Consider the following 12,055-nt stretch of genomic DNA (forward strand, 5'->3'; position numbering starts at 1 on the left):
GCTCCAAATGAGTTTGTGCAATATACAGGGTGATTCAAAAAGAATACCACAACTTTAAAAATGTGTATTTAATGAAAGAAACATAATATAACCTTCTGTTATACATCATTACAAAGAGTATTTAAAAAGGTTTTTTTCACTCAAAAACAAGTTCAGAGATGTTCAATATGACCCCCTCCAGACACACGAGCAATATCAACCCGATACTCCAACTCGTTCCACACTCTCTGTAGCATATCAGGCGTGACAGTTTGGATAGCTGCTGTTATTTCTCGTTTCAAATCATCAATGGTGGCTGGGAGAGGTGGTAGAAACACCATATCCTTAACATACCCCCAATAAGAAAAAATCGTAGGGGGTAAGATCAGGGCTTCTTGGAGGCCAGTGATGTCACGGGCTGCCTGGCGGCCGATCCATCGCCTCGGGTAGTTGACGTTCAGGTAGTTATGGACAGATAAGTGCCAATGTGGTGGCGCTCCATCCTTTTTCGTAGGACTCTCCATACAGTTGATTGTGGAATTTGCAGCTCTCTGCTAGCTCTGCGAGTCGATTTTCCTGGGCTGCGAACAAATGCTTGCTGGATGCGTGCTACATTTTCATCACTCGTCCAGAACTTTTCCCTTTGCACAAACACCCATTCTCTGTAAACTGTTTATACCAACGTTTAATACACCACCCATCAGGAGGTTTAACACCATACTTCATTCGAAATGCACGCTGAACAACTGTCGTCGATTCACTTTTGCCGAACTCAATAACACAAAAAGCTTTCTGTTGAGCGGTCGCCATCTTAGCATCAACTGACGCTGACGCCTAGTCAACAGCGCCTCAAGCGAACAAATGTACAACTAAATGAAACTTTATAGCTCCCTTAATTCGCTGACAGATAGTGCTTAGCTCTGCCTTTTGTCGTTGCAGAGTTTTAAATTCCTAAAGTTGTGGTATTCTTTTTGAATCACCCTGTATATCAATAAAAATGGAGGCTTCCTATATAGAATAGAAAAAAAATAGTGGAAAGGCTTCAGTGTGGAGAGCAAAAAAATAATGAATTTATGGAGTGAGACCCCACTAGGGCTAAGTTCTCTAAGTTAAGTTAAGCTTATAGAAACAGGGGTTAAGAAATGGACTTCACTATTTTTCTGAATTTTTATTTATCACACTTCATCTTGTGAACAGCTCAATATCAGGGGCCATAATGCTGATAAGTGATTATAAGCTGAACTTACTAACAATACAGGCTTCAAGCACAGGAAAAATAGAATTTCTAATGGTCGCAACTGCATTAAGAGTAGTGGTATATGAGTAATGTCTCAAACTTCTATTTTATAAGGACTGACTGTCAGAAACTGGGAGACTTCTATTTCAAGTTTCTTCTATGCTCCAGTTGCTCACATGTATCAAAATTTATACTACATTATTTAACTATATCAAAAGAAAATTCAGTCAAGAAAACTAACAAAATTATGAGGCAGTGCTTACCTGCAGGAGCAGAAATATGTAGTACTGCTGAAACACTTCTTATCACTCAGAACTAATAGTTCCTTCCTTGGGGAAGGGAGAGGGATAGGTTGTAGAAGGCTGAAAAGGAAGGGCAGGTCAATCAGACCACCTGCAGTGAGAATAAGGATAGGCAGAGCTGAAGCTTCATCTGTCTCCTTCCAGAGGAAGGCACTATTAGTACCAAAACTAGGAAGTGTGTCACATTTATGTATGTCTACTGGCAGTAATTAATTTTTTACAAGGACTAATGAGGCCCACCACATTAAATCGGTTAATGCTTCAAATCAGTCATTCTCAGATTACTTTCAGCTTCCATAAAAGAATAAAATAAAGTACTACTGCCACCAATAATTCTAGTTTTATCTGATGTTTGGGTCATTACCTTGAAATAGTTAAGGATCTTTAAAGGTCGGCAGTGCTCCAAAGCACAATTTGAGCCTTTCACTTTCAATATTTGCAATATCTCTTTTAACTCCATAACATCATAGAATCTAACAGTACTTGCAATGTGTGAAATGGAAGCAGAATCATCGTCTGGGCCTGAAACATTGTGGAATTCATACATACATTGGCACTGGTATCTGAACTTAAAAAAGCACGGCCAATCATGAAGAATGTAAACATACCTTCAGATATGACAATTCGGAATCCATTTTTACTTATAAATGGACTTGATACAACTATTTCACCAGATGCAGTATCAAAAGAATGCTCTAAAGATGTAAATATATTCCACAGTTCTGGACCTAGCAAACTAAGAAATACAGTATTTAATGTCAGTTTTGTTGGGAAATGGCAATACAAACAAAAAAATATTTAAAAAGAAAGCAAACAAATATTCTTATTAACTTGCAGAAACATAAATATTGGTTGTTCATTAAGCATTCAAGTACTAATACAACGATGTATTAGCAAGACTTGTAAATTTCTATTCAATAATGGGAAATTTTGCTCAGCAGCATGCTCACTAGTAGCTACGATTCTTGTTAACAGTGTCGTAAATTTCACTCTCAATAACTGCCTTGGATGGTCACCAAACATGATATTAGTAATTGAAGATTGGGTGAAACTGGAACGAGAAAGTTCAGAAATTATCAACATCTTGCAGAACATATGTTGGAAAGATGCATGGGGCTCTCCAGGAGGTGTGGGTGCATAGCAATAAGCAGGAACACTTGGATTAGCAATAGGGATGGCGGTTATCAGTGACACTACTGGATTTCAGTTATATAGGTTTTTTCCAATGCCAGTTTAACCAGATTCTTAAAACTGCACAAAATAACCAGTTTCTGAAATAAGTGTTTTACAGTTTCTTATTTCTATTATTTCATATATTAAATGTAGAAATCATAGAAAGATTCAAACATTATGACGTAAAGATACATAGAATCAAAATATTAAATTAAACAGGCTAATAAAAGAAAAGTTAGTCTGTCCACCGTTCCCCGCTTTTCTCGAAAAGTGATAAGTGGCTGACTACTACAAAAAATCACCTATTGATTCTAATTTTTTAAAATTCTACTCAAAAATCATGTTGTAATTCTGGACCATTCATTCACTATTTGGACAAAGTCAGTGCTAAGGAGTGAAAATTGAGTTTGAAGACTCTGTTTTTCATGTTAATATGTCCGTTTTCAAGAGCAACAAGCAGATAAAGGCATATGAGGTTCATTCAAATGAAACCTGGTCAGTGCATCTGCCTTTGCCTTACACGTAAGGTGGCACCAAGTAACTGGGGGAATAGAGCCTGACACGTGCGCACCGTTTGATGTAGCATAGCGACAGTGTGGTTTCACACTTAAGAGAAGGTGATTACACAAGTTATCGTCCACTACCAAACATGCAGGCAAGTCAACAGGAACAACGAGGAGTGATTCGATTTTTGGTGGCACAGGGACTTGGAGGCCATGAAATATATCAACGGATGAAGGCTGTGTACAGTGAGTACAGTCTGGGTTGTTCAAGTGTTGTGGATTGGCGCGAACAATTCCTTGAGGGGCACACGCCACTGGAAGACGATGCTCATACTAGACAGGCTCATTGTGTCTTCACACCGTAAATGGTTGTGGAAGTGAATGCTTTAGTCTTGGACAACCGCAGAATCACCATGGATGAGACCCATCGGTTACTGGGTATTAGCATGGGCAACGTCACACGGACAACGAAGCGTGTGACTGGGTCCAGGCCTGGATCCGACAGCAGCTTACTAACTTCTTCAAGGAAAAATCAACCGTTGAATATCGCAATGGGATAAATGTGCCAACAGTTTTGGCGGCTATTTTTGAGTGTGTGTACTGTGTATAACTACATTTTTGAGTCAATAAAATCATTACCCTTTTTACTAGTGATTGGGATTCATTTGAATGCCTCTTCTATTATATAGACACAAGCAGCAGATCAGGTGCTTTCTATTTTCATTGCAAACTATGAATGAACTGCTAAATGTTACGTTTTCTCCTTATATTATATCACAAGTTTGTTGTGGTTCCTCCCATTTTAATCTTTTAAAGCAAATGGGGCATTGTACTTCACTAATACCACACTTTGTAAAAACTTCCAGACTAGGAATGGTGCCATTCTCTAACACAGTTGATGACCGACTGTCATATAAACCAGATGGGGCAAGTCTTGCACACAGCAGATACATGCATCCCATACAAAAGGCCACTCTACATGGTATCAGGTACATTATTGTCTCAGCAATGCTGTGCCAATTCTTATGCCATGTGTTTGTTCCTTGTTTCTGCCGGCATTGTTATTAAAATCCATAGCTTCTCCCATTTTCCATAATAACGCAATATTTCAAAGCAATGCAAATTTTACAAATAAAAATTACTCATTCCTTGAAAAAGGTTTATTTAAAAATGAAACATTTCAGTACAGCTGCTATGAATAACTGATGTTTTTACCTGGTTATTAGTAAAAAAAATACTGAAAAATACTGGTTATTCTGAACCAAAACCGGTCAGTTTTTACCATCCCTAGTTAGCAACTGCCAAAATTAATCATATTATCAGAAGTAACTGACTAAGGTGACTCAGTTTAATAATCAGATGTTTCTGCTGGCCCAACAGTCTTTCAAAATAATACTGAACACATTTTATCAGAAAACTGCCTTAAACAACTAGCCTGGGGTACCACATATGAAAGAAATACTTTACAACTTTTGGCTACAGCCTTTTTGCTTTCTTCTTGGGGGTGTCATCAGTGAGAAAGGGTTTAGCAAACATGATATTACTATTCAAGAAGGTGAATTGCTGTGTACTAAAAATAACATATAAATGCACTAAAATGCTAGAAATATTCATTAAAATCACGGAAATTTACAAATAAACATGGTGAATACGTATCAAAAATGTGTCAACCATGCATTTTAAAGTAACACACCAGTATGAAAAGGGCACCCCTTACTGACTTATACACTTTTTTAGCTTTTTCTAACATCATCTGCTGTAGTAAGTACACCTTTGTAACAGGTATTTCCCTAGTTTGAAAACGTCCTCTCCACTTCACATGACAGCAGGCATTAAAACCGCAACACAACAATGTAACTAGCACAATATTCCTATAAATGTTTCTCTGAATTGCTATCGAGTACCAAGGTGACACAGCATATACAATGTAAGGCCAAAATATTTGCCTCTGTCTGCTAAAACATTGAGTTTCAAATGTCACTATGATGTTGCTCCTTGTAATCCATAAAATACCTGCCAGTCATTTGATTAATAATGCTAATCTGCAGAAGTGTGACTAGATGTATACAAGCTGGTTCTGAATTCTTGCTTTCCCTCAAACTTTAATCGGAACATGGATGGGTTTGAGGCATGCAAAATACTTATAAATGTTGTAGGAAAGCTCTTGTAGAAAGTAATTATTTTAGGATTAAAGGAGACCATTGACTGAAAAGCAAAACCATTGTGCTGTCGATAAGCACATACAAAATAAGGAAAACTTGCTAGTTTTCAGTTAGCCTTTGATGAGATAGAATAAAACACACACACACACACACACACACACACGCCAATGCCCCTACATGGTGCCAGGTAGACTGACAGTGTCAATGTTATTTTACGGCAGGTGGACTGGTTGTCGTGGGGTAGTGTCACATTGGTTGTGTAGAGGGAGAGGATGCGGCAGGCAGGGAGGGAGACTGGGACTGGGTGGCTAGTGGATTGGAGAGAAGTGGCCAGTTTGCCTGCTAGGAACACAGGATGGAGGGGCAGGTGTATGGGCTTGCATGATTGTAGCAGCTGGTGGGAAGTGGCACATGCTGAAGGTGATGTGGGGAAATGAAATGGGAGGGAGTGACAGAAGGGAGGACAGTGAAACTGTTGGGAGTAGGGGGCAGGGACAATGAGTTACCTGAGGTTGAAGCCAGGATGATTACAGTAGTGGAGGATGTGTTGTAAGAATAACTCCCATCTGTGCAGTTCAGAGAAGTTGGTGATGGAGGGAAGAATCCAGATGGCTCTGGTTGTGAAGCAGGCACTGAAATTGAGCATAGGATTTCCAGCTGTATGTGGTGCCATCGAGTGGTCACTTTTGTTCTTGACAACAGTTTGGCAGCGGTCATTCATCCTGGTTGACAGCCGGTTGGTAGTCACACCTAGATAAAATGCTGTGCAGTAAATGCAGTGGAGTATCACATAGCTGCTTTCGCACGTGACCTGGCCTCTGATGGGATAGGATAAGCCTGTGACTGGGCTGGAGTAGGAGGTGCTGGATGAGTGGATTGGGCAGGTCTTGCACCTAGGTACACCACAAGGATATGAACCCTGTGCCAAGGGGTTGGGAGTGGGAGTGGCATAGGGATGGACAAGGATGTAGTGCAGGTTGGGTGGGCAACAGAACGCCACTTTAGGAGGGGGTGAGAAGGGGCTTGGGTATGCTGTTCCTCATTTAAAGTCAGGACAAGTGATGAACAAAGCCCTAGCAAAGGACATCGTTCAGTTGTTCCAGTCCAGGGTCATACTGGTTGACAAGGGGAGTGCTCCATTGCAGCTGAGCTGATTCTTGGAAGGGGGGGGGGGGGGGGAGGGGGGAGAATATGGTAAGGAAAATTTGGTTGCAGACTAGGTTCGGGGAGTAATGCCTATCTGTGAAGGCCTAAGTGAGGCCTTCAGCATACTGGGCAAGTAAATTCTCGTCATTGCAGATATGCTGTCCATCAGTGGCTAGGCTGTATGGAAGGCATTTTTTGGTGTGAAAGAGATGGCAGCTATCGAAATGCGGGTACTGTTGGTGGTTAATGGGTTTAATATGAACAGAGTTGGGGATGGTGGAGGTGGAGGTCAACGTCCAGGTAGGTGGTGGTGCATTGAGCAGAGGAGGACCAGATGAAGCAGATGGGAGAAAAGGTGTTGAGGTTGTGAGGAATGTGAATAGAATGTCTTGGTTCTGACTCCTCTATCCTGTCACCCCCACCCAATTTATGTCCCCACTTTGCCTTCACCGTGTGCCACTTCCCACGAGCTGTTACAATCCCATCTACCAGCCCATATACCTGCCACCTCTCTCTCCCACATTCCTAGCCAGTAAATTGACAGCCTCTCTCCAAGCCACTAACCACCCACTCTCGGTCCCTCTCCCTTCCTCTTGCCTCCCTCTACCTCTTTCCACCAACCCACCTCCACCACAACCAGTCAACAACCTGCTGCATGAAAGTGCATAAGAAATGCACACATGAATGGAGATTCTTTTCTTTTCTTTTTTTTGGCTTAAAATTTTTATTACCTACCTCATTTCCTTATATTACTGCTATCTGCCAGACATTTTATTTCATCCGGTAATTTATGTAAAATTTTTACAGCAGCATTTTTGCCCCTTTCTGTGCCAAAGATAGGTTAAGTAAAGGATAATGTAAGTCTTTCTTTCTTCTGGTATTATAATCTTGAATGCCACTGTTGTTTTTAAATTGGTCCATGTTGTTGAGAACAATTTCATTACCGAGTAATGTACTGTGAGGCTGTTGTAAGAATTCCTAACCTTTTAAATGGGTGCCTACAAGATGTGTGACTATGAGCCCCACCCATTATTCTAACCACTTTCTTTTGAGCAGTAAATACTTTTTGCCTAAGAGTTACTCCAGAATATTATTCTGTATGACATCAGAGAGTGATAGTATGCAAAGTATGTTAGCTTGCTAATTTCTATATCCTCAGAATTAGCAATTATTCTGATTGCAAAAGTAACTGAACCTAGTCGCTTTAGGAGATCGAAAATATGAATTTTTCAATTAAGATTCTCATCTATATGTACACCTAAAACTTAGTATGCTCTACCCTGGCTATTGACTTCTGTTGATGTGTTATATTTATTGACGGGACTGCACTTCTTACAGTAAAAAATTGGATGTATTCTGTTTTTTCAAAGTTCAGAGCAAGCCCTTTCGCAGAAAACCAATTAACTACTTTTCCAAAGACATTATTTGTATCATTTTCTATTAGAGTTTCTTTTACTGGATTAATAATGATGCTTGTATCATCAGCAAACAGTGTCAGTTTAGCCTTCTTGTTTCAGATAAGAAGGGAAGTCATTCACATACATCAAGAACAGAGGGGGACCCATAATCGAACCCCATGGAACAACTAATGTATTTCACCCCAGTTACAGCAAGTGGGAAATTTTCTTAAATCACTTAATCCATATAAAGAAACTTTTTGCTTTGTGTTCTGTAGATATAACTTAAGCCACTCAATGCTGTTCCATTTATACCATAGAAATGTAATTTCTATAACATAATGTCATGGTTCTCACAACCAAATGCTTTGGACAAGTCTCAGAAAATTCCTATTGGTGACACTTTACCATTTAAAAACCCTATTATGTGGGCAGTGAAATTGTATATTGCTGTTTCAGTAGAACAGCATTTTTGAAATCCAAACTGTGATTTATTAAGTATCCCATTACTGTTGAGATGGCTAACCACTCTTGACTACATTAATTTCTCAACAATTTTTGAAAATGCTGTAAGCAATGATACTGGACGGTAATTATTGACAATTGTGGTACTCCCTTTCTTTTAGAGAGGCTTGACAATGGCATATTTTAACTTGTCTGGGAAAATACCTTGAGTTAGTAATGCATTACAGATGTGACTAAGAACATCAGCTTAACTGCTCCACATTATTTTAACATCTTGTTAGAGATGTCATCCACTCCAGCAGAACATTTATTTTTCAAAGATTTAATGATATTCCTTATTTCACAAGAGGTTGTTAGATGAAACCTAATGTGACTAGGGTTCTCAAAACCGACTCTTCTGTGTATTGTAAGGCTTTTTCTTTTAAACTATTCTTGCCAATTTTTTCACCTACACATAAGAAATCGTTGTTAAATATATTAGCTACTTGTGTACTGATGGTTAAGACGGTCTCATTCTCTTTAATAGTATACTACCTACCCCAGTGGTTACTTTTCACGTCTCTCTTCTAACAACATTCCATATTTATTTGATTTTATTGCCTGAGTTGTTAATTTCATCTCTAATATACACATTTTTTTTATTTTCTGACAACTTTTCTCAGTATGTTACAATAATTTTTATAGTGTAAAATTATTTCTGGGTCTTTACTAATTCTCGCTGTCTCATACAATTTTTTTTCTTTCTGTGTTTTTCCTCTCTCTCTCTCTCTCTCTCTCTCTCTCTCTCTCTCTCTCTCTCTCTCTGTGTGTGTGTGTGTGTGTGTGTGTGTGTGTGAGACTCCAGCTCGTCAAAGGATAACTTGAAAGCTTTCCTCCTTTCCTGTGTACCTATTGACAATTCAGCACTTCTGGTTTTTGGTGAGGGCTCTCCTTTAATCCTAAAGTCTTTACAAAATACATATTTAAAAATTGAAAATTAGAAAACTATAGATATATATAGTGTAATTAACTGCTTCAATGTACACAAAAATCATTAAATGAGCAGCACTGTTTACTCTAGAGATAATTTTGCAGTTTGGATTATAAAAAGTTGGGGACACATGTGACGTCAAAAATATTTTAAAACTGACAGTGTGGACAGCTTTAGGTTTGTTCAATCTGACTGACTGCTTAAGATTTCACTGTAGTAAGAGAAACATACCTTTGTAACAATTTCTAATTGTAATTACAATATAAAGAAACCTTATGCTATGTGCCTCACCTCGTACAAGAGGTTCAGGGAACAACAATGTTTTTGTAACATCATCTTGAAATATTCTATTCTGGAAGCAGCTACAATGAACACATTACCACAACATTTTCTTTAGGATGCAGGGATCTCAATTATTCCATTACTGTGATATGTTCCAACCAAGTTACATCTTTAAACATGAGGTGGAGAACCATAAACTATTCTGATACCTGTGTCTATACGACTGTATCTGTGACAACGATGAGGAACATGTTTTCATTTTCCAAATGGATCACAAAATAACAAAAATTTAAGATTCCAAAAAATATTGTGATGATGAACCCACTATGATATAATGGTACCATTCAGAAAATGTTGAAAAAATAGAGACTGTTGCACTATTTCTGCAATACAACGTGTAGCAGAAAGGATACAGAAAACTTAAGAGCAACCTATACATCTGTAAGAAGGGCCATGTATGATGCTTTTAGGTGATAGTAGGTGAAAGATTTATCAGAAAATCCACTAGACATTGGGTGGAAGGTTTGGAACCAGTCTAGTGTTGAAACTGAGGACATCAGACAAAAGACAATTACTGAATTCTGGATTTAAAAATATTTTTACACGTAAGGACATAACAGTATAAGTGTTTGACCATAATAAATGAGATATACTGAAATAACCATAATAAATGGTATTGAAGAGTAATTAAAGACCACTCACAGAAAATAAGGCACAGGCTCTGTGGAAATTCAACATTCAATATGTTGTAGAATTAGCCTCGTTCCTCACTCACATTTATCAAAAATCTGAAACACAGTAAATATTCCTGCACAACTGGAAAAGAGTTCTGGTCACTTCTGTTTCAAATCAAGTTAAAATGATGTATGCAGAAAAATACAGACCAGTTATTTCAAATTATCAGCATGGGTACATAAAGAAACACACGTGTGAAACACAGCTTGCACTACTCTCACACAATATTTTGCAAATAGCAGATGCAGGTGAACAACTAAGTTCCCTCTTCCTACATTTCTACAATGCAATGAACTTTCAATCACACTAATTATCTTCATAGATATTTGATTAGCTTGAAGAATTTTTGACTAGTAGAACTGTTCAGAGTTAAAGTTAAGCAAGTGGATAACAGCTCCTATACTTGTTCTGATTTTGTGACTAAATTATCTTTGACATTTCTGTTATTTAAAAAGACAGTGAAGAGACAAGAAGCTTTCATTCTGTTAAAAGGTGTAGTTAGTTTCTCTTCTTTAATGGTGAAAACAGTTTTTCTTTCAACAAATGTTCATGTGTGTAGTATGACTGTTTTTCCACTATAACAATAACCAAGTGTACAATAATGGACAACAAATATTCAACAGAAACAAAACATTGGACATATGTCAACAGAAACATATGAAGAGCACTAATATTCTCAATAGAAGTAAATAATTTCTCTAGAAGAAAGAAAATGTTGATAAGTTTTCAGATGGGTCCTTGTTCAGAACTAAGAAACACACATACACCTGCTGGAAGAATATAGTTACACAGGTGTAATAGTGTATAGTGTATCCTCTTAGTCTTGAAGGAGGAATCTTCCAAAAGCTTGGCAACTCTTCCTGTCTTGTTTATGTGCCAATTAACCACACAACCACTAAACTATGTCATGATTTGCTACCTTTAGTCCTTCCATTATTTCCATTCCATCAAGGACTTTCTACTGTCCCATTTACGCAGTTTATCACATACTGCAGTAGCACTGTCAGATCATTCACTGGATCATCATAAGGAAACACAAAATAACTTGACTTTAACAGCTTCTCCAGCTGGTGTAGTAGCAGCTATCTTTAAATCTGTATAAATATAAGAGAATTCCAGTAATAAATAGAAAAAAACCCAATAGTATTCAATGACAAGATTAGTGGAATATTCCTTGTGCTTGTTGCACTGTTGAAATAGTAATAGATGATACTCTGAAGAGACACGAAATCTGACAACCGCACAAGATCAACTGTAGGGAAGGTGAATAGAGAGCTAGGATTTGTTAGAAGAAGTCTGGGAAAGTGCACAGCACCTTTTTAGATAACTACATATGAAGTACTACAGGGTAGTGTGACTTATTCTAGAGTACTGCTCCAGTGTTTGGACCCTTTAGCAAGTAGGCAGACGACAGACATTGTATAAATACAAAAATGCGTATTTCAGGTTGCATCTAGTTGGGATAAGCCCATATCCTCAGGGAACTAACTGAGATCTTTGCAGGAAAAGCAGGGCAAATGTTGGGAAGTGTTTTTTTTGATGAAGACTGCAACAATTCTGCTGCCACCAACATATATCTTACATATGAATTAGTGCAAATAGGTAGTATACTGACAAGGGAGGTCTCCAGGGGTGGGATCAACTTTTTGAAACCACCTATGTGGTGTTGTAGTTCAGTGTCCCAGTTATCAGGGTGGGATCAAC

At 38.3% G+C, this 12,055-nt stretch overlaps 1 protein-coding gene across 1 annotated transcript in view; it reads right to left on the reverse strand.

Moving 5' to 3' along the window:
* The window catches only part of LOC124795641 (PMS1 protein homolog 1-like), a 121,607-nt gene that overhangs the window by 15,005 nt on the left and 94,547 nt on the right, over positions 1-12,055 (reverse strand). The window contains exons 15-16 of the mRNA XM_047259714.1: positions 2,127-2,254; positions 1,883-2,040 (exon numbers count right to left, since the gene is read on the reverse strand). Of these exons, the coding sequence (XP_047115670.1) occupies positions 1,883-2,040; positions 2,127-2,254 (286 nt within the window). The remainder of the gene's footprint in view (positions 1-1,882; positions 2,041-2,126; positions 2,255-12,055) is intronic.

This window comes from Schistocerca piceifrons, chromosome 4, assembly GCF_021461385.2.
Source record: "Schistocerca piceifrons isolate TAMUIC-IGC-003096 chromosome 4, iqSchPice1.1, whole genome shotgun sequence".
Taxonomy (NCBI): domain Eukaryota; kingdom Metazoa; phylum Arthropoda; class Insecta; order Orthoptera; family Acrididae; genus Schistocerca; species Schistocerca piceifrons.